Source organism: Aquarana catesbeiana, linkage group LG12 (assembly GCF_042186555.1).
Source record: "Aquarana catesbeiana isolate 2022-GZ linkage group LG12, ASM4218655v1, whole genome shotgun sequence".
In the NCBI taxonomy this organism is placed as follows: Eukaryota; Metazoa; Chordata; class Amphibia; order Anura; family Ranidae; genus Aquarana; species Aquarana catesbeiana.
Window position 1 is genome coordinate 79,143,738 of NC_133335.1, and position 26,505 is coordinate 79,170,242.

Here is a 26,505-nt window from a genome sequence, read left to right on the forward strand (position 1 = left end):
AATGCATAAAAAATATATAAGTAGATATTGCGCTAATATTAACCAATTAATATCGCACTAGGTGCTAAAATCCACAAAATGACATATAACCTGATACTAGATTAAATACAAGTGAATATATATGGTGCATAAACAAACCCTCTGTGCTTAAATATAGTGGATAAATAATATGAAACAGTCCACTATTATAAAACATACAGGGATCCTCTTAATATGAAACCGGAACCTTGTGAAGCAAACTGATAGTATATGGTGCTTAAACAGACCTCTTGTGCATAAATCAAGTGAATAAATAGTGTGAAATGAAAAATAAAATAGTCCACTAATTATAAAACAGAAAGGGATCCTCTCAATTATAAAACCGGAACCTTGTGCAGAAAGCTTGGATGAATTGGCAGCGAGTTGGATAGTACCGTTCACCTGCCGGTGCTGAATAGTGAAATTCACCGCTCTCAACGGCCATCCACGGTATAGAAAACAAAATTGGGAAACTAAACCATTGCGCAGGGATTAAACTCAAGTGATTACATACAGTATGAAGTAATCTCACTCACGTATCCCCATTTATATGGATCGCATAAGAATAAATGGTCAGCTACATTCAGAGGTTTCCGAGCTGAAACCTCCTCATTCAACTCCAGTGTACACACTGCTGAGAGCGTCACAGGCTCCTCCTCCCGACGTGTTGCGTCACCAGACACGTGACTTTTTCAAGGGTGCTCATGTGACAGCCCTGAGTGATACTTATAGTATGTGTACTGGTTGCCACGGTAACTCGCTGCCAATTCATCCAAGCTTGCTGCACGAGGTTCCGGTTTTATAATTAAGAGGATCCCTTTGTGTTTTATAATTAGTGGACTATTTTAGGCTTTTCATTCATGGAAGCTATAGTATAGTACTATCAGGGCTTTTTTTCAGCGGGAACATGGGGGAATGCAGTTCCGGCACCTCCAGCACTGAATGTATCTAAATGGCAAGGGGTGCTGCGGGGGAATGGAGGGTCCATTGATACTGGCTGCTGGAGGATCTATTATTGCTTGCGGGGATATATTGTTGAGGGAGGGGCCTATTGTTGATGGGGGTCAATTGTTGCTCAGAGGGATCTACTGTTGAGGGAGAGGGCCTATTGTTGCTGGCTGCTGGACTGTCTATTAATGCTGGCTGTTGGGAGATCCATTGTTGCTGGTGGGGGGGGGGGGGGAGTTATTGTTCTTGGGGTGGATCTGTTGTTTTTAAGGGGGTATTTTGTTGCAGGGGGTCTACTGTTGCTGGGGGGGGGGGGGGGTTGATTGTTGCTGGAGGGATCTATTGTTGCGTGGGGGGCTTTTGTTGCTGGCTGCAGGGGATCTATTTTACTGCTTTTTATATTATCCTTAACAAATTCCATACAAAATACTTAGCACCACAAAATTATACTTAGCTCTGTTTTCTCTAAAAGAAGCAGTACTAGAGGTGGGTAGGAGGTGGAACTAAGGGATGGTGCTCAGAAGTGAGTAGAGGCAGAGACAAGGATTGACTTGGAAGAGGGGAGTCCCTGCACCTATTCCCTGAGAAGAAAAGCCCTGAGTACTATAGTACTGAATGGATGAGGTGGGTGTATGGGTGAGCATAGTTGGCACTCTGATGAGTGCCTGTTACCGATCCCTTGGCACTATTAACTTCGGCAGCACCAGAAGATTACCATTGCAAAAGGAGAGAGGGGTCAAGAGGGGGTGAGAGGATTTCAACCACAAGGGACACTTGGTGTTGATAGTAAATACAGTCTCTTGTGCTGTTTTTTTTTAATGTTTTACTTACACTTTAATAGTTTGCTGTGCTAAGATGGAACCTAAACCTAGGTACACAACCTAGGTACACACTATCCACATTTTGGCCAATTTGGGTATTCTGACAGGCACCACTTGCGGCTGTAAGGATACAATAGACACAGCAGGAGATGCCTTCATCCATTTTGTATAGCTTGGATGTTGGAATCTGTCATCCCTCAGGTTGAACAAAAATAATCTACAGTATGTGTGTATACCCAGCTTTAGTAAGGTTCACTGAAACCAACTGGAAGCATGGTTGTTACCTGCACAGGTATAGTTGAAGGCAGTTTTGAACCCAGTCCTAACCATATGCATCCTTCAAATCCACAGCTGCATCATGCCCTGTCTACACTGCAGGGGGGTATATTCAGTATGCCCTAAGAAGCAGTGCCGCATACTGTATGCCATAAATTACTATTTCTAAATTGTAAAGAAAATTGTTCAAACAAATCTTCTAGCATATTGAAGGATTTATAAAGTCTCAGGCCTTTTAAACTTTGTATGTAATGGGTACTATATAGGAGGACAATATTTGTGTATGGAAATCCATTACTCGCACATTGTAAATACATTTCTCAGGATTTTTCTTAGCAACCGTTTGATGGAAGAAAATGAAATGATGGAAATGAGGAACATACCAAAACATAGTCAGAACTTTACTTGCAGAAAGTATTTAAAAACGCTCTTCTGAAACTCATTGTGAAACCTCCACAACAGCCAGTTATCACCAGCAGCTCAACTCAGATGAACTGCAGTGGTAGAGTAAAGCTGGTGTACATGGCTGTTTTTATTCCAATTGTGAAATAGATGTATAGTTGCATAATTCAACAAATACATATCTTAGAAGAATATAGAGGAGGATTGTGTTTGCTTATTGAGCAGGATGTAACCCTATGTTTAAGTTCTATCAGAGTGAAATGATTCAGAGGGGCATGTCCTATGGGAGGTAATTACGCTGAAGCCAGCCTTTGGATTTTGCCCACTGAATTTCAACAATGTTCAACCCTGGTTACTTCTAGAGATTTCAGGATGTAAACTTGTTTCTTTAGTTGAGAAAGACTTTGTGCATTTCTGCAAACTATAGTTAAAAATACACACTCACCGGAGGACACTGCGCCAATTTATCTGCTGCCACCATCTGTACGTTCAAATGCTTGGCTTGCGACTTCCCTCTTGATTTTACCAGTCTATGTAATACCTGATGAGGTTTAAAAGAAGAGAAATCACATATGGAGCTGTTTGGTATATTGCAGTTACAGGTACCAATGAGAAGATGTCCATATGCTGTTGCCAGTTTCTGGAGTTTTATTGTTCTTAAAGTGGTTGTAAAGGCTGAAGGTTTTTTTTTCCTTCATGCATTCTACAAGTATTCACACTTTTCTACCAACCGCACTTGCACCCATGCGCTTCTCCGACAACCACAACTGCACCTAACTAACCTACACTGCACCCCCACACACCTTTCTACTGACTGCTATTTCACCTCTGCATTTCTCCACTGACTTCCACAGTGCCCACACACTTCTTCAATGACTGCCAAAGCAGGGGCACTCTTCTTCACAATACCAATACTATTCTACACTGACTGCCACTGCATCCATGCAATCCTCCAACCACAACAATACCATACACTACTCAATTTCCCGTCAATGTCACAGTAATGCCCCGTACACACGGTCGGATTTTCCGATGGAAAATGTCCGATCGGAGCGTGTTGTCGGAAATTCCGACCGTGTGTGGGCTCCATCGGACATTTTCCATCGGATTTTCCGACACACAAAGTTGGAGAGCAGGAGATAAAATTTTCCGACAACAAAATCCGTTGTCGTAAATTCCGATCGTGTGTACACAAATCCGACAAACAAAGTGCCACGCATGCTCAGAATAAATAAAGAGATGAAAGCTATTGGCCACTGCCCCGTTTATAGTCCCGACGTACGTGTTTTACGTCACCGCGTTTAGAACGATCGGATTTTCCGACAACTTTGTGCGACCGTGTGTAGACAAAACAGGTTTGAGCCAACATCCATCAGAAAAAATCCTAGGATTTTGTTGTCCGAACAAAGTCCGACCGTGTGTACGCCCTATAAGAATTCTACACTATACATGATGTATCATATATCACAAACTTCTACACTAACTATACCGTGCTACACATTACAATCCCCAGATAGTTGGTCTGTGTACCCTGTATTGTACATTCAAACCTCCTCCTCATTCCCAAGCCCCGCTACAAATCAAAGGGAGAATGAAGATTCGCAGTCCAAGGACCATGGCTATGGAACGCTATACGACTAACATCCGCATGGAAGAAAACCACCAGGCCCTCAGAAAAAAACTCAAGACCTACCTCTTCTAAGAAGCTGGACAACACAGGACGGATCAAGCGCCTTGAGGCGATTCAGTTCGCATTTGCATATACAAATCATTCATTCATTCATTCATTCATTCATTCTGTTGTGATTTTTGGAATATGGTATTTCATCCTGTTCACCAAAGAACACACTTTTGCTAATGTGTCATTAGAAAACTGTTGTTTCACTAAACCGGCAAAAAAAAAAAAAAAAAATAGCTAAAAGGAAGCCCATATAAAGTTACTGATATACAGATATACAGATGACTGAAAAATCATGTCAATTAACCTTCTGCATGTTTCTATATTTTCATACTTCATACTTCACTACATATTTCATGGTGTTCTTAGAGCCATAGTCAGCATTTTTCTTCCTCCAAATACGGTGAGTCCCTCTCCTCAAGAAGGCACATGTACAGTCATGCCAATAAACATCTAAATTAATCAGAGAAGGATTGGGAGAAAGTGCTGTGGTCAGATGAAACCAAAATTGAGCTCTTTGGCATTAACTCGACTCGCCATGTTTGGAGGAAGAAAAATGCTGACTATGACCCTAAGAACACCATCCCTACAGTCAAGCACAGAGGTCGTAACATGATGCTTTGGGGCTCTTTCTCGGCTAAAGGTACAGGCTGACTTTGCCATATTGAGGGGCCAATGGACGGGGCCATGTATTGTAAAATCTTGGATGAGAACCTTCTTCCCTCAGCCAGAACACTGAAGATGGGTCGTGGATGGGTCTTCCAGCATGACAATGACCCAAAACATACCGCCAAGGCAACAAAGCAGTGGCTCAAGGAGAAGCACACTAAGGCCATGGAGTGGCCTAGCCAGTCTCCAGACCTATAGAAAATTTTTGGAGGGAGCTGAAACTTTGAGTTGCCAAGAGACAGCCAAGAAACCTTAAGGATTTAGAGAAGATCTGCAAAATAGAGTGGACCAAAATCCCTCCTGAGATGTGTGCAAACCTGGTCACCAACTACAAGAAATGTCTTACCTCTGTGCTTGCCAACAAGGGTTTCTCCACCAAGTGTTAAGTTATGTTTTGCTTGGGGATCAAATACTTATTTTACTCCCTGAACTGCAACTTAATTTATAGAATTTGTTTTATGTGTTTTTTCTAGTTGATATTCTGTCTCTATTTAAAATAGACCTATGATAAAAAATGTAGACCCTTAATTTCTTAATTTTGGCTCAAATTAATGAAGAAATTACAAAATTTTACAAAAGAAATTTTTTAATTTTTTTTTATTGGGAATGTTTTATAGCAGAAAGTAAAAAAAAAAAATATTTTTTTTTCAAAATTGTCAGTATTTTTTTTTGTTTATAGCGCAAAAAAATAAAAAACGCAGAGGTGACCAAATACCACTAAAAGAAAGCGCTATTTGTGGGGAAAAAAAAAGGACATTTTCAATTTCATGTGAGTACAGTGTCGCACGACCATGCAATTGTCAATTAAAGCAACGCAGTGCCGTATCGCAAAAAATGGCCTGGTCAGGAAGGGGGTAAAACCTTCTGGAGCTGAAATGGTTAATTTGGCAACCCTGTCACATGCAGGAGAGGGTGACGTCATCATCCCTGTGTAAGTTCTGACATTATCTGACCTATTCATGGCTAATGTAATACAGAGGGAAAAAAGTGACAGGGGAGCTTTGATAGTCTGATTGAAGAAAAATAATTAAAGTAGAACTTTACCGATAACAGCTTGATAAAAATAATGTTCTTTAGCAAGGAACATAAATTCCACATTAATAATTATGCTACTAAACTTAGTGTGTCATGTAAATTGCCTCCACACATTGTTACTGTTTCTTCTTGCTGGAGGCTGCCATTTTGATGAAAGCCCAGAGCCCCTCAACAGCAATAAATCTTTAGGCTGTCAGCAGATTGGCTTCTACAAATTCAGCACAGTGCCTAAAAATAGAAAGCAACTGAGCATGTGCAGAACAGGGTGAGACAGTGTATTAATGGATTTTAACCACCTGGTGACTGACCGGCCCATTGTAGCTTTACTGATAGAGTTTGTCCATTCTGTGCACAATCACATGCATATATATGTAAATCTGGTCTTCCCGGTGGGGGCGCACCGCTTCTGCTGTGCATAGCCACAGCAGAAGCCGATCAGCGGGTACTGGCCAATGGATGACCGCTGTCACCCGCTGATTGACAAGGAGGCAAACAGGACAGAGCTCTGCCTATGTAAACAAAGCAGAGCTCTGTCCTGTCAGCGGGGATGTGGTGGATTTTGTTTCTCTGCAAAGCAGGAGATTAAAACCAGCACATCCCTTAGTGAAAGCACCACATATAGTACACAAAAACACTGGTTAGGCCCACATTTAATCCTTTGATTGCCCTAGATGTTTAACCCCTTTCCAGACAGTGTCATTAGTACAGTGACGGTGCATATTTTTAGCACTGATCACTGTATTAGTGTCACTGGTTCTCAAAAAGTGTCAGTTAGTGTCAGATTGTCCACCGCAATATCGTAGTCCTGCTATAAGTCGCTGATTGGCACCATTATTAAAAAAAAAAAAAAATTCCAGTATATATACACCATAGTTTGTACACGCTATAACTTTTGCGCAAATTACTCAATATTTGCTAGTTGGGACTTTTTTTACCAAACATTATGTAGCAGAATACGTTTTGACCTATATTGATTTTTTTTTTTTTTTATTATTATTGGATATGTTTTATTACACAAAGTAAAAGATATTGTTTTTTTTTTTTTAATTTCAGCATTTTTTTTGTTTATAGCACCAAAAAAAAAACCCCAGAGATGATCAAATACCAAAAAAGAAAGCTCTATTTGTGGGGGGGATTACATAAAATTTTATTTATGCACAGCGTTGCACGATCGAGCAATTGTCAATTAAACTAACGCAGTGCCATATAGCAAAAAATGGCCTGGTCATGAAGGGGGCTAAATCTTCCGGAGGGTGGTTAGAGTATTGGAACAAGTTTTAGGCCTGATTCACACCTATGCATTTTACGTGCTTTTTGCATTTTGCAGATTTGTACTATAGAACGTGTTCCATAGGAAACCATGTTAAATTGACTGTACTACAAATCTGCAAAATGCAAAAAGCACTAAAAATGCATAGGTGTGAATCAGGTCTTACATAGCTATACCTGCAAAAGCAGCCAGCCTGAAGCTCTAGTTCTAGCAGGACTTATTTTTCTGACTAAAGTTCCTCTTTAACCCTCTTTTGCTGGATTCATCCACATATTTGCAAAGAGTACTTTTTTTGATGCCACCTGCCCTAAGAAAAGGCCCATTTCCATAACGATGTTTGTGTAGCACACCATTGCACCATAATTGCCATCATAAACATGTCTGCCGTCCATAGCCTACTGGCCCACACAGTTGTCTCATAATAGAACATTGGCCTCTATGATGCTGTAGTACTTACTTTAGGAGACGTGATCTTGATGTAGACAATAATGGGCGCCAGCGATGTCTTGGCAAGCTGAGCTGGGTGATTAATGGTGTCAGCATCAAGAGCAACTAGTTGAAGGGTTCGAGCCAACTCAAAGATACGTTCAATCTCACTTTGTACTTCAGCTTTAACCGATAAGAAGGGAGAACACATCATATTAGTGAAGGACATAGCATAAAATATCATGACAGCCAAAGGAATTAATAACAGGTCTGTAAATGTGAATTCCAGATTTATACCAGATATACAAGGTGTGTCTAAAATGTTTGGTAAATGGTCCGATATCTCAACAGCAACATGGGTCAGGTGCGTGCACAGGATGAGCCACGTTCGGGTCGGCCATCAACAAGCAGAACCCCAGATATGATCAAGCAAGTGTGACAAATGCTGGCACAAGATCGGCGACTGACTCTACAATTGATGGCGAAGGTATTGGGCATTAGCAAGGACATGGTGTGCACCATCGTCTGCAAAGATTTGGGTAAGCGGAAGATCTATTTCTGGTTTGTGCCGCACACGCTGATAGACTAATAGAAAACAAAACGGATGGAAACCTCTGGAGATTTCATTACCATGTGTGACCAGGATCCATCGTTTCTGCGAACCATCGTCACAGAGGATGAGACCTGGTGCTACCAGTTCAGTCCGGAATCCAAATGCCAATCGATGGAATGGCGTTCACCGTCTTCCCCACAACCCAAAAATTCCCTGCCTGAGGAGCGTCATGAAAGGCGCACGTTTTTCGGACATGGCGGCAATCCAAGAATGTGTAAAAGCGGTTCCGGGGTCGATTCCTAAAGAGGCCTTTGCTGACAGTTTCCAGAAGCTTTATGAACATTGCCAAAAGTGTTTTTGAATGATGGCAATTATTTTGAAGGCCAATAAAGGTAATTTTCTGTATCTTCTGTTTTGTTTGTTTTATGACACCATTCACCGAACTTTTGAGACACATCTCATATACCATGCTATTTTTAAAATGATGCACAAGAATATTTGTAGCACAGTGGAACAGATGCTTTCATTTGGAATATCACTGGTGCTTCATAGGTGGCGCTGTCAGGCAGCTGCCATGCAGCAAAAGAGAGCAGAGGACAAGGGGAATCTATGTTCCTCTGAGGCCTCGTAGGTGTCATCAGGAGGACAACTGTCTTGTTGGACATTGCTACCCTGGTTGACCCTTGCACTCATCTTTGGTGTGGGAAGTGCTAATAAATAGCACTTTCCCCCTTCAGTTGGTGCACATTTTGTGGAGTGGCTAGGACAGGGACAGAGAGCATAGTGTAGGGAGAGGTTCCAGTGGAGGAGGGACAGCAAATCGGGATTGCCAACAGTCCCGATTTTCCCAGGACAATCCTGATTTTGGGACTCTCGTCCCGATCGGAGGCTGTCCAGAATCGGGATTTGCCCAGGGAAAATCGGGAATGTTTGCATTTTACCTTTTTTTTGCAGCTGGCTTCAGCAAAATGGCCGCCGGAGTTGCCGCCGCTAGATCGCTCCCCCTTGTGTTCAGTGGAGAGAGGAAGGGGGCTTGATCCCTGCAGCTAATGAATCGGCTTCTCCTCTCGCACGGATCGGCCCCTCCCCTCTCCACTGAACACGCGGCGCCAGCGGCCGCTCATGCTGTAATGGATATGTGCTGCCGGGGCCTGGGGCGTTATGGAAGGGGAGGGTCTGCACTGAGGGGGGTCTGCACAGGGTGTCTTCACTGAGGGGGTCTGCACTGATGGAGGGGGGGTCTGCACTGAGGGGGTCTTTATTGATGGAGAGGGGTCTGCACTGAGGGCGTCTGCACTGAGGGGGTCTGCATTGATGGAGGGGGGTCTGCACTGATAGAGGGGGGGTCTGCACTGAGGGGGGTCTGCATTGAGGGGGTCTATACTGACTCTGCTGGGGGCATCTGATGCAAGGTCGGACTCTGCTGGGGGCACCTGTTGCAAGGACAGATTCTGCTGGGGGCACCTGATGCAAGGAGGGACTCTGCTGGGGGCACCTGATACGAGGACAGACTCTGCTAGGGACACCTGATACGAGGACAGACTCTGCTGGGGACACCTGATACAAGGACAGACTCTGCTGGGGACACCTGATACAAGGACAGACTCTGCTGGGGACACCTGATACAAGGACAGACTCTGCTGGGGACACCTGATACAAGGACAGACTCTGCTGGGGACACCTGATACAAGGACAGACTCTGCTGGGGACACCTGATACAAGGACAGACTCTGCTGGGGACACCTGATACAAGGACAGACTCTGCTGGGGACACCTGATACAAGGACAGACTCTGCTGGGGACACCTGATACAAGGACAGACTCTGCTGGGGACACCTGATACAAGGACAGACTCTGCTGGGGACACCTGATACAAGGACAGACTCTGCTGGGGACACCTGATACAAGGACAGACTCTGCTGGGGACACCTGATACAAGGACAGACTCTGCTGGGGGCACCTGATGCAAGGAAGGACTCTGCTGGGGGCACCTGATGCAAGGAAGGACTCTGCTGGTGGCACCTGATGCAAGGATGGACTCTGCTGGTGGCAGGCGATGTGGCTAGTGACACGCTCAGGGATCCCACTGATTCGGCATTATGGTGAGTTGAATGATTTAATTTTATATTACAATATAATAATAGAAATAATGCGCTTCAATCATCCTGACACCATAACAATCATGGTGCCGGGATGATTGAAGAGCTAACACCAGGTGTTTAGAGTATCTTTATCTGCTGATTGTTAAACTTTCTAGAATACACATATTTCTATTGTTGTGTAGGATCTGGGGCTGCTGTCCCTTCATTCCTCTCTCCCCCTTTTCCTCTCCATCCCTCATTCATCTCAGACTCTAACCACAACCCCTTTGAGCCATGCCCATTTAAGCCACACCCACTATTTAGTGTAGACCACGCCCATTTTTCACACGCCGCAGTTTTATTTTTTATTGCTATGTCAAGCCTACAAACGCATGCCCCGCCCCCTAATTATTATACGGCTCCGCCTACAGCTAAAAAAGTGTCCGACATTTTTTTTTGCAATGTTGGCAACTATGGGACAGAATAGGGTCTGTTGCTTGTGTCTCGAGCAGGGGCTCTTCCTCATCCAGGGGCCATATTGCGGTCTGCCTTTCAGCCACCTCCTCTGCCAAATGCTGGTGGGTATCAGCAGTGTGTACTGGTATCCTCTGCATAGTAATCTGTAAATGTTGCCAGGCTTGTGCTGCCATGTATACAGACTTTGTACCATCTTCTTGGAGCTCTTGCATCATTATACTTTGCTGCAACACTTGGCCTCTGTGTGTGTTCACTCTTCTTCGGGTACTCAATGCTTTCCCTCCCCCCTTTAAAATAATCACATTTTGTTGCTTTGCAGCCTGAAATGAAGACAGACACAGTTTTTATTTTATCCAGCTGTATTTACTAGTGCAACTTTAAACATCCAAGTGAAAGATATAACACCATGTCAGAAAAAATGTAAAAAAAAAAAAAAATCAAAAACAGAATCACTGAGTTGGAAAAAGGATCACCCCCTTGTGTCAGTATTTTGTTGGACCACCTTTTGCTTTAATTCCAGCCTTTAGTCTGTTGGGATATGCCACTACTAACTTTACACATCTAGACTTTGCAATATTTCCCACTCTTCTTTGCAGACCTGCTCATGTTCAGTTAAATTTGATGGTGAGCGTTTGTGGACTGCAGTCTTCAAGTCATTCCACAGATTTTCAATGGGGTTTAAGTCTGGGCTCTGACTAGACCATGCAAGGACATTCACTTTTTTCTCCTTCAACCACTGTGTGGTCAATTTTGCTGTGTGCTTTGGGTCATTGTCATGTTGGAAGGTAAAGCTGTATTGGATTTCCGCCAAACATATCATTTAATGTTGAGGCCAAATAATTAAATTTTAGTCTCATCTGACCAAATTTAATGCACCTTGAAGATTCTGAGACCACATGGAAAAAGGTGTTATGGTCAGATGAGTCTAAAATTGAACTATTTGGCCTCAACACCAAGAGATATGTCTGGAGGAAATCCAATACAGCTCACCATCCAAATAACATCATTCCTACAGTAAAGCATGGAGGTGGTAATATCCTGTTATCTGCAGCATGGACTGGAGCATTTGTCAGGATAGAAGGGAAAATGGATGAGGAAAAATGCCATCAAATTCTTGAGCAAAATCTGCTGCCCTCTGCCAAAAAGTTGGTAATGGGAAGAAGGTTTCCCTTTCAACATGACAATGACCCAAAGCACACAGCAAAAATGACCACAGTGGTTGAAGGAGAAAACGGCGAATGTCTTTGCATGGCCCAGACCTAAATCCCATTGAAAATCTGGGGAATGACTTGAAGATTGCAGTTCACAAACAGTCACCATCACATTTAACTGAACTTGAGCATTTCTGCAAAACTAGAGTGAGCAAATACAGCAAAGTCTAAATGTGCAAAGTTAGTAGAGACATATCCCAACAGACTAAAGTCTGTAATTAAAGCAAAATGTGGTCCATCAAAATACTGACATAAGGGGGTGATCCTTTTTGCAACTCAGTCATTCTGTTTTTTATTTTTTTTTTATTTTGATATTTGGTGTTATAGCTTTTACTTGGATGTTACAAGTTGCACTAGTAAATAAAGCTGGATAAAACAAAAAGCTGTGTCTTCATTTCAGGCTGCAAAGCAACAAAAGGTTATTATTTTAAAGGGGGTGATTCTTTTCTATAACCACTGTATATTATTCACCAGGACATCCAGACTATTTTACTGCTTCTAAGTCACGGCCTGATGATATTGAGTTTTTTTTTACCCCAGTGTTCTCTAAGAGCAATGACAAGCAAAATGCTCTTGAGCTGTCAGTCCAATCGCGTGCATTTAATATTGAAAATGTATTTCTGAAATTGACACATCATGGTAAAGTTTATATGAAAGTTTAGTGATTGAGTTTACTTAATATACTGTATATAGAGTTTTAAGATATCCATACAAACATTGTGCGAGACAGCCTATTCACTCAAAATGTATCACTTTAAAAGTAGGTAGACCAGAAAAGCACAGCAAATGAAGCATTAGAAAGGATAGAAAGAAAGATATCTAAATTCTTAAGATAAAGACTACATAGCAAATATGTAAGTAAAAAGTGGTAATTCTGAATGTTACTAAAATAAACAAAAATTGTCAAATGTTTCTTAGTGATTCTAAATCCCATTTGGTTTCCACTTGTTGCCAATTGCTTGTGTGCAAACATAATATATCATGGTGTCATTCATTCTGTCAGTGGCTTACTGGACACTCACCTAAACTGGAACGTGTGTTAGATCTCTCCATGATATTGTGCTTGCTTGGATTGTTCAGGACAGAACGTTTGGCAAGAGAGATATCAGCAGTAACCCGGGTGATGGAGATTCTACAGGAAAGATAAACCATTAAAGCAACTTAACACAACAAGAATATACTGTATTTATCTGTCTATAACACGCACAGGCATATAACACGCATCTTCAATTTAAGAGGGAAGTTTCAGCAAAAAAAAATTGTTTTCAAAATAAACCACTTTAAAGCAAAATAATGGTCAGTGCCCATCAATGCAGCCTGATTAGTGCCCATCTGCAGCGTCAATGCAGCCTGATATATGCCCATCTGCAGCCTCAATGCAGCTTGATCTGTGCCCATCTGCAGCCTCAATGCACCTTGATCTGTGCCCATCTGCTGCCTCAATGCAGCCTGATCTGTGCCCATCTGCAGCCTCAATGCACCTTGATCTGTGCCCATCTGCAGCCTCAATGCACCTTGATCTGTGCCCATCTGCAGCCTCAATGCACCTTGATCTGTGCCCATCTGCAGCCTCAATGTAGCATGATATGTGCCCACCTGCAGCCTCAATGCAGCCTGATATGTGCCCATCTGCAGCCTCAATGCAGCCTGATATGTGCCCATCTGCAGCCTCATTGCAGCCTGATCTGTGCCCATCTGCAGCCTCAATACAGCCTGATCTGTGCCCATCTGCAGCGTCAATGCAGCCTGATGTATGCCCATTTGCAGCCTCAATGCAGCTTGATCTGTGCCCATCTGCTGCCTCAATGCAGCCTGATCTGTGCCCATCTGCAGCCTCAATGCAGCCTGATCTGTGCCCATCTGCAGCCTCAATGCAGCCTGATCTGTGCCCATCTGCAGCCTCAATACAGCCTGATATGTGCCCATCTGCAGCCTCAATGCAGCCTGATATGTGCCCATCTGCAGCCTCAATGCAGCCTGATCTATGCCCATCTGCAGCCTCAATGCAGCCTGATCTGTGCCCATCTGCAGCCTCAATGCAGCCTGATCTGTGCCCATCTGCAGCATCAATGCAGCCTGATATATGCCCATCTGCAGCCTCAATACAGCCTGATCTGTGCCCATCTGCAGTGTCAATGCAGCCTGATATACGCCCATCTGCAGCCTTAATGCAGCCTGATCTGTGCCCATCTGCAGCCTCAATGCAGCCTGATATGTGCCCATCTGCAGCCTGATATGTGCCCATCTGCAGCCTTAATGCAGCCTGATATGCATCCATCTGCAGCTTGATCTGCGCCCATCTCCCATCAATGCAGCCTGATGCCCATCTGCAGTCTCACCATCTCTCATGCAGGAAATCACCGAGCCGTCATCTCCTGTTTACTCAGCTCTCAGTTGGCAGTCACATACACAGTCCCACCTCCGCCATCGGCATTGGACCAGCTCCTGTGATTGACAGAACACTGGTCCAATGCCGGTGGCGGAGGCGGAACTGTGTGTGAGACGTCAGGGCCGAGTAAGAGCCGATTATACAGGAAATGACGGCTCGGTGAATTTTGGCGGCACTTGGCAGTGCTCGTCCCCTTCCTTCCCCTCCGAGGGACACTATTGGTGTATAACACGCACCCTTGATTTGCCCCCTATTTTCAGGGGGGAAAATGTGTGTTATACAGCGATAAATGCGGTAATATAAGTGCAACGCTACAATTTAAATGATAATCAAAATAAATAAAGTTAAAAAACAAATTTATATAAAAAAGTCCATAGTTAATCCACCATTGTGAATGCTTGAGTGAACACAATAGATACACTTACTATAATAGATACAATTTCCACCTTAGATTCATAAACACCACGTGTCCTCTACCAAACACTCTGAGGCTTACCAGAGACTGCGTGACTCTCAACAGAGAAGTCAAACAGCACATGTTGCCACTATAGCATTCAATCCAAATATAGCTCGGGACATCACATAACGATTCCTTCCTCCATCCCAATCATTATGTTTCAGAAGCAGGCCAAAGCACGGATGTGGGATTGTCCACCAGATCCCCACTGAAATCTTTTTTCACTCATTTTCCCCCAGGGAAGTGTGAGCTCCCAGCTTCCCCCAGGGGAGGAGGATGATCAAGAGCCCCCTCCTTGTCTTTCCTCCTCCAGCGCCTGTTGCACATTGAATCCCCCCCAGGTGACTGTTATTTCTGCAACCTCTGCTCCACTCTATACAAGGGAGTACAAAGCTTGGCCACTTTTCAGCCTCCAATCGAAGGGGACTCTGCAGAGGCTGAAGAGTGGACGGAAATCTATTACTTTATCTGTCATGGGCAAAGCACAGGATCACTTTGAATATCTCTTTAAAGGATAAGTACACCTTTAAAAAAATAAATAAATGCACATTTTTTTACAGGTAAAAAAATTGGCATTTACTATTTTTTTTTTTTTTTAGGAGCCTGGAAAGCATTGCACTCACGATCAGCAGATCATGGGGACTCCTGTAGACTGTCAGTGTAAGCTGTCTGCCAGTGCATCGTACGAGCAAGCAGTTTCACACTAACAGGAAGAATCAATGAAATATCAGAGCGCTCAACAGTTCCTGCAGCCATGCAAACAACGGTCATTCCACACATGTGAGGAAATCCAAAGTGGTAACCTGTTAAGGCTTTTAAAGCGTTACCTATGGATAGTAAATTTGACGTTGTTTATTGCCAATGCACGGGCTAGCCCAATTTTAATGTGTGACATGTTTGGTATCTATTTACTCAGCATAACATCATCTTTTATATTTTACAAAAAATTGGGTCATGTATTGTGTTTTTTTAAATTCAAATCTAAAAAAATTTGTATTTTTTCCCCCCAAAAAAACCCTGCATTTGAAAAACTGCTGCGCAAATACCGTGTGACATAAAAATATGCAAAACCCACCAATTTATTCTCTAGGGCCTTTGCTATTATATACTATTAAAAAATATATATAATGTTTGGGGATTCTAAGTAATTTTCTAGCAAAAAAAAAAAACAACTAATTGTTACACGTAAACAAAAAGTGACAGAAAAAGTCTGGCCTTCAAGTGGTTCTACCATGGAGTCAAAGCACCTTGTATGTTTTCTTCGATGGTGTATGTATCAGTACTATTGAGTCTAATGTAATAAAACCAAGTGTAGTGCTAATAAGTGATGCAAAATTATAAAAAATAAATATGCAATAACACATGTAGTAAAGAAAAATTAGTGTTGCATGTTAGTGAATGTTCATACATAAAAAGTCCATTGTAGCATGAACCCTTAGGATCACCATACATATCGGCAAATTTGCTCGGCAAAATCCGATCATTCTGAACGCGGTGACGTAAAACACGTACGTCGGGACTATAAACGGGGCAGTAGCCAATAGCTTTCATCTCTTTATTTATTCTGAGCATGCGTGGCACTTTGTGCATCGGATTTGTGTACACACGATCAGAAATTACGACAACGGATTTTGTTGTCGGAAAATGTTATAGCCTGCTCTGAAACTTTGTGTGTCGGAAAATCCGATAGAAAATGTGTGATGGAGCCCACACACGGTCGGAATTTCTGACAACAAGGTCCTATCACACATTTTCCATCGGAAAATCCGACCGTGTGTACGGGGCATAATGCCGCGTACACACAAGCGGAGTTCTCGTCGGACTGAACTTCGAAGGACTTTTCGACGGAGTTCCAACAAAACGGACTTGCCTACACACAATCACACCAAAGTCCAATCATTTCGAACGTGATGACGTACAACCGGACTAGAATAAGGAAGTTCATAGCCAGTAGCCAATAGCTGCCGTTGCGTCGTTTTTGGTCCATCGGACTAGCATACAGACGAACTGATTTTTCGATAGGAATCGAGTCCATCGGAAAGATTTGAAACTTGTTCTATTTCTAAGGTCCTTCAGATTTTTAGACAGAAAAGGTCCGATGAAGCCCACACACGATCGAATTGTCCGACGGATTCGTTCTGTCGGACCTTTGATGCCGAAAAGTCCGGTCATGTGTACGCGGCATAAGATGCAGAAATACCTTTAAACACTTATTTTTTAAGGTAAGCATGGCATGCTGTAACCCACCGAAATGAATCAATGATCTCCTATGTCTCACAGATCAGTGACTGGGCTTGTAGCTGGATAATGTAGATGTAATGTAGTGCGGATTAAAGTATCACATGGACCGGTTAGAACAGTTTTACCAATCATCGTGTATAAATAGTCCTCATTTATGCTGAGTTGATGAGAGTCAGAGCTAGGAATGTTGTCAGTATAACTTGCATGGGTTAGATCACTGCGGTTTTTGAATATTGCACTAAAACTACTCTAAGGATACATAAAAAAAAAAAAAAATCTATGTATTTAAATAACAATAGACCAACTAAGGAATGCTTCCCTTGTATAACACAGTCAATTATTACAGAAATTTAAAGAGGCACTATCCCCTTGCCCATTTAGAGCTTACCCCCTGTCTGATAATACTTCTCTCTCCCAGGCTCCCTCTTGCCACTTCTCCCCATGTCACAGCTGCCACCAAAGTACCGAGTGTCAGCTGCTGTCAGATCTCAAAGGATCCACTCCATCATGCAACAATGTATGGGCCACACAAGAACTGAGCACTGCATCATGGGAGGAAGTCTCATGTTATCCCATAATTGGAAACACTTGATATTTTGCAGTGGCAACCAAAGTAGAACAAGTAGAGGTGGAGTCCCAGAGAAGCGCGTATAAAGTCGTTGGGGGCCTGGGTTTACACAGACTCTGTGCTGAATGGGCAGACCTCAATATAACCCATGCTGTGACTCTCCTAAAGCCCAATTCCAGGGGTGCAGTTAACTCCCTCCTATCATGCTCTATCTGATTGCTGGGTTAAGAAAAAAAAAACCTCCATGATCACAAGATCATCCAGCAATTGGTCCTTCTTCCCTCTTTCTGCTTCCCAGAGGAGTTCTTCTTCTGGGTGTCCACATCACTGCCTGTGTAATGGGGACAATTCCCTTTCACCAGCCAGTGGAGGGGTCCTCTTAAGATGCTAAAGAGAGATGGCGTTGGACCAATGGGAGTAAAGGGGACCAAACAGCAAGAGTTAACAAGGCCCTGATTGGGGGGATTTAGGTGATTATAACATCTTCACCAGATGTTGCACCCTGCTCCAAACAAGTTAAATTTAAGTTGTGCTATATTCAGTGGAGCAACAATCTATTTTCTATGTCTGGCCAGGTTTGCCTAAGCTTGGTGGTTAACTGCTCCTGTCTGCCTCTGGAAGAAGATTCCAGACATAGAGTAGGAGGCTCAGCCACTGGGTAAGAAATATTTATCTGACCTCAGCCAATCCCTGGGAGGGGGCGCACAGAAGGTGGCCGGGGATAAAATAAATGTTTGGGAGGCTTGTTCAGAGGTGTTTTTTCCTTGGGTTGCTGGCCCTGGGAGGCAGCTAATGTACTGGAAAGCTGTTGTTGGGCCTCAGCATGTGCTTAGCTGAGGGCCTGGAGGAACCTGAATTTAAGGGAATTTGATGGAGGATGCACCTGTAGAAGCTGGGCTGGAGAGGAAACACTTTTACTTGAAACTTGATACGCGTTGCAGGGGACCTGGGTGGAGCTGCCTCTGGACATTGTGAGTAGGTCCAAACCTACCTTCAGAACTAAGACTGCTGTTAAAGGATTTTTCTTAAGAATCTGTCCTCCTGTACATGCTGGTGTTTTTGGAGAATCCTGCACCCTCATATTTCTTGCCTGTTCAATTACTGCAATAAATCTACAAAAAGACATGTCCTAAACCGAGCCTGTGTTTGTCAGTGTGCCCTGGAACTGCTACATGGGCCTGGCAGCTTCTGAATGGGTAAGAGAGAGCTGGGTCATTTCCAGTGGCCCTTCCAGGGGTGAACACTACACAGGTAGGGAAAACTTTACTCCAGGCAGTACTTGTTAGATGTTGTTGGGAGGGAGATATAGGTAAAAATGTTTTTGGTGGAGTTGGGCTTTAAGCTTATCTGTATGAAATTTAAATTGATTATTCTCATTGCAAGGATGGTATTGACATTTAACATACTGCCGTGACATAGTTATATGTGCCTTTAAATGCCTTTTCCAAGCTCCAGCCAGGGCAGAGGGATTTGCGAGGTTCCTTACATCTCTTCTTGTACACACAGGTGCACACTGCAGACCTACAAGTCTATAGAAGTTCTATAGAGCAGTGGTCGCCAACCTTTTGTATCTCATTAACCCCTAAACGAAAAATGTTTTTTTCATGTCTTTTACACACATTGCTCCATCTCTCTGCCTCCCACTTCTTGGATCACACTGCTGTTTTATACACACAATGCTCCGGCTCTCTTTTTTTTTGGGGGGGGGGGTCTCTAAAATTTCTAAACAAAGGGCCAGTTTACTGTTCTTCCAGACTTTAGGTTTCCCGAACTGTGACCACTGGGAGTAGTAAATGCCCCAGCATCAGTGGGAGTAGACAAGCTTTCAGTCTTGTTGGTCAATGGACATAAATAAATTACATAGTTGTCAGTAGGAGGAGGAATAATGCCTCATTGTTGGTGTCAGTGGAAGTAATGTTGTCCCATCGTTAATGTCAGTGGAAAGAATGGTGTCCCATCATTGTTGTCAGTGGGAAAGAATAGTGCCCCATTGTTGGTGTTGGTGGAAGGAATGTTGTCCTATCATTTATGTCAGTGGAAGGAATGTTATCCCATCTTGGTCTCAGTGGAACAGTGTCCTATCGATAGTGTCAGTGGGAGGAATAGTGTCCAATCTTTGGTGTCAGTAGAAGAAATAGTGTTCCATCATTGGTGTCAGTGGGAAGAACAGTGCCCTATCATTGGTGTCATTAGGAAGAATAGTGCCCTATCATTGGTGTCAGTGGGAGGAATAGTGTCCTATCGATGGTGTTAGTTGGAGGAATAGTGTCCTATCATTGTTGTCAGTGGGAGGAATAGTGTCCTATCATTGTTGTCAGTGGGAGGAATAGTGTCCTATCATTGTTGTCAGTGGGAGGAATAGTGTCCTATCGATGATGTCAGGGCGAGGAATAGTGTCCCATCTTTGGTGTCAGTAGAAGGAATGGTGTCCCATCATTGGTGTCAGTGGGAAGAATAGTGCCCTATCATTGGTGTCAGTGGCAGGAATAGTGTCCTTTTGATGGTGTCAGTGGGAGGAATACTGTCCTATTGATGGTGTCAGTGGGAGGAATATTGTCCCATCTTTGGTGTCAGTAGAAGGAATGGTGCCCCATCATTGGTGTTAGTGGTAAGAAAAGTGCCTTGTATCAGTGGGAGGAATAGTGCCCTAAGCCCAGATAAAATCAAGCAAATGGCCACATCTGGCCCTCAGGCCACAGTTTGGAGACCGCTGTTCTAGATGGACCAGATAATAACAAAAATGTTATATTATGTTACATTTATTCTAATGTTTATAAAGTATATTCACATTAACCACAATAGTTATGACTGCAAGAACTGAAATAGACAATGCCCTTCATATTTTTATCCAAACTGTATATTTTGTTTATAAGAAATGTTATATTAGATCAAGAATTATATTATCTGTCCTGGGCTGTGCTATCTTTTGCATACATATGTAAACATATGATAGGGAAATTGCATGTTTCCTATGGCTCACACTATCTAATAATACATTCTATACTTAGTTAATGGACCATACAAGACATAAGAAAGCCTCTAATATCCTGGTTTTCCTGATTACGTTGGATGACTCATCTTATAGGAATGTGATTGTACTGCCTATATGGACAAGCCAGCCCCCTCATCTTCAGAAATGTTCCATTTTTCTTAGAAGGTCATTGTCATTTTGCTCCACTGAGGGGGGTGGGGGGGGGGGTGGGGGGGGGGGGTGGATGGTTTGACCATTTCTTACACATAAGTCTATATACTATAGTTATCACTTGGAACATTTAGTCTCATTTCCAGAGCTGCATCATGCAACATTCATGCGTCTGGTCTGATTACCTGGCCACGCCTTTATGGGGGGACTCCGTAGTGAAACAGCATCTTTAATTAGGTATTCTTGTTATATTTTCTAATATTATCTGTATCTGTCATTACTTTAAATAAATGTTATGCTTATAAGTATTTGTGTGATCTCTCTTTGCACATATCGAATACAACCCCAAAAACATAAACTATCACGTGACCGTTATACAACAACACATCAAATGACAAAGTAATACCTTCCATCAAAGCGATGCTTCAAGAAGTCAAACAGGGCTTTCTGCATCATGTCCGTGACCTGCAGGCAAAGAAACAAATCTAAGCACTAAACAATAAACTAAACATTCACTACCTAATGGCCCAGTAATTAGTTTTTCTTGGAATTTTTTCTTACCGTGTACATGCGCTCCCAAACCTCTCCTTTTCACCTCCACTTCTGTTTGTTTATAACAAAAGTGCAGCGGTCATGTGCGCTGCTCAAAGCACACTACAGATCTCATAGTTCCTAGTCCATCTCAGGATCGAGCAGGAGAGCATGGCTACATTCCTACATACAATGGGACCATGGAGAACAAATGTAGCCACCCCTCCAACAGGGAGTCAGATCACAGCAGAAAAAAAAAGGAATTTGGAGGAGGATGAGAGCAATGGATACCTTTTTGAGTTCAGAATACAGACTTGAATATTTTTTTTCTTTTAAACCAGTGTTTACTGTCACTTTAAATCATCTGAAGATGTAATCAGAGCCGCTGATAAGGCAGTACAGCTGGCCCTCCTGTACTGGGCACAGGCCCCATCAGTTCAAAAGATGGGCCTGGACACCTGCTGAGCAGCAGGGCCATCTGTACTGCCTTGTGACTCTTGTGGATCCCCCTGCAGCCCTGTCGGCTTTCTACCTCCGGCTGCGCTGCAGGGAGATTGGTTCTTGTATTTGCGCCCCTCTCCACCTGCTTTCTTTGCCCCGTTTGCCCACCTCCCCAGCAGTACTGCCGGCTTCCCTCCTCTTTTCTCCTGGCGTCAGCTGCTGAGGGCACACAAGAGGATTGGGTTCAGGATGGAGAGAAAGGAGGCTGGTAAATATGTCATATCGGTACCCATCGCTTCTTTGTCCATTCATCACCGAAGCATAGTAAACTGTGTTTACTATGCTTCCATTTGTGAATGAACAGGAAGCCTCAGAGCACTTCCTATTCATTCATCTGCAGCTAAGGCTGCAGAGAAAGGCACTGATGAATCTCTGTCCTTTCTCTGTCTCAAATGTGAGACATCAGGGGTCTGTTTAGACCCCTGGAATTTTACCAAAGACCCCCCCCCCAAAAGGGCACTTACAAAAATGTAATAAATAAATAATAACTTTTTAAAAAATTCAGATTTTTTTTTAAGTAAGCTCTTGTTCACGTGTGCTTTGCTGTGTGAAGAGCAGTCAGCATTTGGATCGCTCTTCAGAGAGCATTTGACAGACAGTGAGGAGGCATATTGCCTCCCCACCCCCAGCTCTAACCCCATACTAATGCACCACAACCACGCGCTTTACATAGCATTGCGGTTGTGGCTTTTTAGCGAAAATATAATTTGATATTTTCCGGGGGGCCCTCTCAGGTAGGCTGTACAGCCCTCCTTATGGGGCCCCCCAACCCCTCCTACACCCCCCCAGGTGCCTACACCTCAAAAATTGAAAAAAAGTCCCTCCTCTGCTCTCACCTCCTGGACCCCTCTAATGATTACAGTGCCCCTTTACATTGCAATACCCTTTATATCACAGTGTCCCTTTACAGTACAGTGTCCCTAGCAATCACAGCCCCCATCACAGTGCCCCTTGCGATCATGTTCCCCCCCTTTTTACTCTCTGCTCACTGTGTAGATCTCCATCTCCTCCCGAGTCTTTCCCCTCTGCTCCCTTATATCAAAGTCCACAGAGCACCCCTTACATCACAATCCACAGAGCCCCCCTTACAAAAGAGTCCACAGAGCCCCTCTTACATTAAAGTCCGTGGAGCACCCCTTACATCAGAGTCCGCACAGTCCCCCTTACATCGCAGTCCGCACAGTCCCCCTTACATCGCAGTCCGCACAGTCCCCCTTACATCGCAGTCCGCACAGTCCCCCTTACATCAGAGTCCGCACAGTCCCCCTTACATCAGAGTCCGCACAGTCCCCCTTACATCAGAGTCCGCACAGTCCCCCTTACATCAGAGTCCGCACAGTCCCCCTTACATCAGAGTCCGCACAGTCCCCCTTACATCAGAGTCCGCACAGTCCCCCTTACATCAGAGTCCGCACAGTCCCCCTTACATCAGAGTCCGCACAGTCCCCCTTACATCGCGGTCCGCACAGTCCCCCTTACATCGCGGTCCGCACAGTCCCCCTTACATCGCAGTCCGCACAGTCCCCCTTACATCGCAGTCCGCACAGTCCCCCTTACATCAGAGTCCGCACAGTCCCCCTTACATCAGAGTCCGCACAGTCCCCCTTACATCAGAGTCCGCACAGTCCCCCTTACATCAGAGTCCGCACAGTCCCCCTTACATCAAAGTCCGCACAGTCCCCCCTTACATCAAAGTCCGCACAGTCTCCCTTACATCAGAGTCCGCACTGTCCTCCTTACATCAGGGTCCGCACAGTCCCCCTTACATCAAAGTCCGCACAGTCCCCCTTACATCAGAGTCCGCACTGTCCTCCTTACATCAGAGTCTGCACAGTCCCCCTTACATCAGAGTCCGCACAGTCCTCCTTACATCAAAGTTCGCACAGTCCCCCCTTACATCAAAGTCCGCACAGTCCCCCCTTACATCAAAGTCCGCACAGTCCCCCCTTACATCAAAGTCCGCACAGTCCCCCCTTACATCAAAGTCCGCACAGTCCCCTTTTGAGTTCGCAGAATTTCCACTTACACTGTAAGGGGGAGCTCTGTGGACTCTAGTGTAAAGGGGAACCCTGATTTAAGGGGGGTTCTGATGTAAAGGGAAACTCTGTTGTAGGGGGTGTTCTGTAAACCCTGATTTAAAGTGGTTGTAAACCTTTTACAACCACTTTATACTACAGGCAAGCCTATAATTAGGCTTACCTGTAGCTACACTGGATATCTCCCAAACCTGCATCTTTTAGGAGATATCCCTGTATTTGCATGTGCCGATGTCATTGGCACATGCGCACTTAAGCAAACTGAAGCAATGGCACGTACGCCAATCACAGCGTCGGAGCCGCGATACCCGGAAGTAACCCCCCGGGGAGATGTCGGCCGCTGGATCGGTGAACGAGGACCACTGCGGGGGCTTCGATCTCAGGTAAGTAATTTATAATGAGCTAGTATGCTATGTATACTAGCTCATTATGCCTTTATCTTGCAGGTTTGTTTTTTTTTTTTTGGAATTGTTAAAAAGGGTTTACAACCACTTTAAGGGAAGGTTCTGATGTAAGGGAGAATGCTGTGGACTCTGGTGTAAAGGGGAACTCTGTTGTAAGGGGCTCTGCTCACCAAAGCCCGCCTTGCTTCAGAGTCCGCAGAGCACCCCTTAACCACTTTACGTCGGCACCTCCTGACCCTTTAGAGGGTTTCTGATGCCGGGAGGCAGGGCGGGGTTTATGATCATGTGACCGCTGTGACTGTCACTGGGGTCACATGATCAGAAAGCTTCCGCTCGCAAGCAGCAATCGGGAGCTTTCCATTAGCTGCAGGTAATTGTGCTGGGAGTGCACAGGGCACGCACTCTCAGCACAGCTATGTTTGCAGTGTGGTACGCAAATATGGCAAGGCCCACCTGCTGAGAGGCCGTATATTTGCATACTGTCGGCCTGAAGGGGTTAAATTAATTTATACACTGGAAGGCAGGAGAGAAGTTGAGCTTGCTCACCCCAGAATGAAGGCTCAGGCATAGGATGTCAGCAGCTTTCCTCTTCTGGCTGTTGGTTGCTGGCTTCAAACTTCCAACCTACACATCCCTGAGGAGTGTTGGCAGGGCAGACACAGGAGGAGAGGGGCAGGAGGAGGAGCAGATGAGCTCTCTACTCTCCGGTCTGGTGAAGAGGGAGGAGGGGGAACTATCAGCGCTGGCTCTGAGGCTGAACTGTGTGCGAGAGAGACACCAAGCTCAGCCCTGCAGCCAGCCAGAGGAGACACAGGCACGGTTGCATAGCGGAGGTGAGCGGTGGCCACAGTATGTATTAGCCCTATCCGGACCGCAGTCACCGATTACCTCCCACTGTGCGGCCCGGTCACCAACAGGCCACGGAGCAAGCGGTTCTGTCAGCAATGGTACTTTAGTAATTTTGCGCTTTTTCAATGTGAAATGTGTAAATATATGTTAATAAATATGTGTAAAAATATTCACTAACAAAGTAAACAAAAAAAAGTTTTCATTGTTTATCGTTTATAAAATAGACATGAACAAAAAAAAAAAAAGGAGGAAAATAATAATTAAATGGAGGAGAATAGGGAGTTAATTAAGGCTGATTAGAGTAAATTAAGGGTTAATAAGGGGTTAAACAGAGGAACATTTGTTCACCCCTTTGATCTGCAGATGAAGAAACAGAAAGATACAAAAAGAAACAATGTTTCTTTTAATTTTAGTGTTTCAGCGGCTGAGCAATGTTGTTAATAAACATTGCCGGCTGCTTTTTTTTTTTTTGACAGCTCCAAATACTGGACTTCTTTAGCACTTCAGCTGTCAACAGGGAGACCCACTGACAGCTCAAATAACTGAGCCTGAAAGTATCTGTTCCAGGTATCGGTGCATTTGCACGAGTACCGATACTTGTGCAAATACTCTGTATCAGCACCGATACTAGTATCGGTGCAACCCTAATCTTAACATATTAGACTGTATTAAATGACTAGGTTTAGCTGATTCTATAGATACAATATTACCCTTTCACATTACCTCATAACCTTTCAGAGAGGGCCCAACTAGAATGATTGGCCTCATTGAAGGAACCACATCATATGGAGGGATATGCTCTGTCTGCAAAAGAAAAAGTGGCTTAAAATCAATATGCAAAACCTACATTTTTCATCTGCTGACCATCATGCAGATCATTTAAGCATCAACCGCCCACAGACACTGCATAGCATGCTCAATTCAGGGTCCATAACACAGCAGCACGAGACAGCGTAATATAAAGAAGACACTTAGTGGGGGTGCAATGCATACAGTTACTTACTGACTTCTGCCTCTGTTTAGCTATATGTAGTCAGTGAAAAGCAGAAAAAAAAGAAGGGAGGGGCAAGGGTTAATGTAGTAGGAGAGAAGAGATAGTAACAGGAATGGCCAAAGAAAAAATGATGAGTGAGGGGATGATAAGAGAGGAAAAAAAAAGAAAACAAATCATGCCTGTTATTGCCATAATCACTGCAGCAAAGTCTACACAACATGCATTTATATACTGCGATTTACACATGACTTTAAGGTGGAATTAACTAGATAAATATACTTTGTTAGGCTTTGCTCATTTCTTGCTTGACACTACCCTACCAAAATTATCCATAAGTAGAAGAGTTTAAAAAAAAAAAAAAGACAATTTCTGCCTTTAATGCTTCTCTGTGCAGCACGCTCTTGGTAATCTTCATCCCTGCATCCCACCTCCAGGTGGCACTTTAAGTGGCCTTTAATACCCGAGAGTTGGCGTTGCTTCTCCATCATGTGACGGCTGTGATTGGCTCTCACAATGGTCACATAATCA

General features: G+C 43.9%; 1 protein-coding gene across 5 annotated transcripts in view; it reads right to left on the reverse strand.

Moving 5' to 3' along the window:
* Positions 1-26,505, reverse strand: part of CACNB1 (calcium voltage-gated channel auxiliary subunit beta 1) — a 167,827-nt gene that overhangs the window by 14,155 nt on the left and 127,167 nt on the right. For 4 of the 5 annotated variants that reach the window (XM_073608107.1, XM_073608108.1, XM_073608110.1 and 1 more), the window contains 5 exons: positions 25,707-25,787; positions 21,069-21,127; positions 12,888-12,997; positions 7,575-7,726; positions 2,911-3,006 (listed from right to left, as the gene is read on the reverse strand). In XM_073608107.1, coding sequence (XP_073464208.1) covers positions 2,911-3,006; positions 7,575-7,726; positions 12,888-12,997; positions 21,069-21,127; positions 25,707-25,787 — 498 coding nt within the window. Of the gene's footprint in view, positions 1-2,910; positions 3,007-7,574; positions 7,727-12,887; positions 12,998-21,068; positions 21,128-25,706; positions 25,788-25,986; positions 26,007-26,505 lie in introns of all 5 variants that reach the window. The other variant, XM_073608109.1, reaches the window with a different exon arrangement.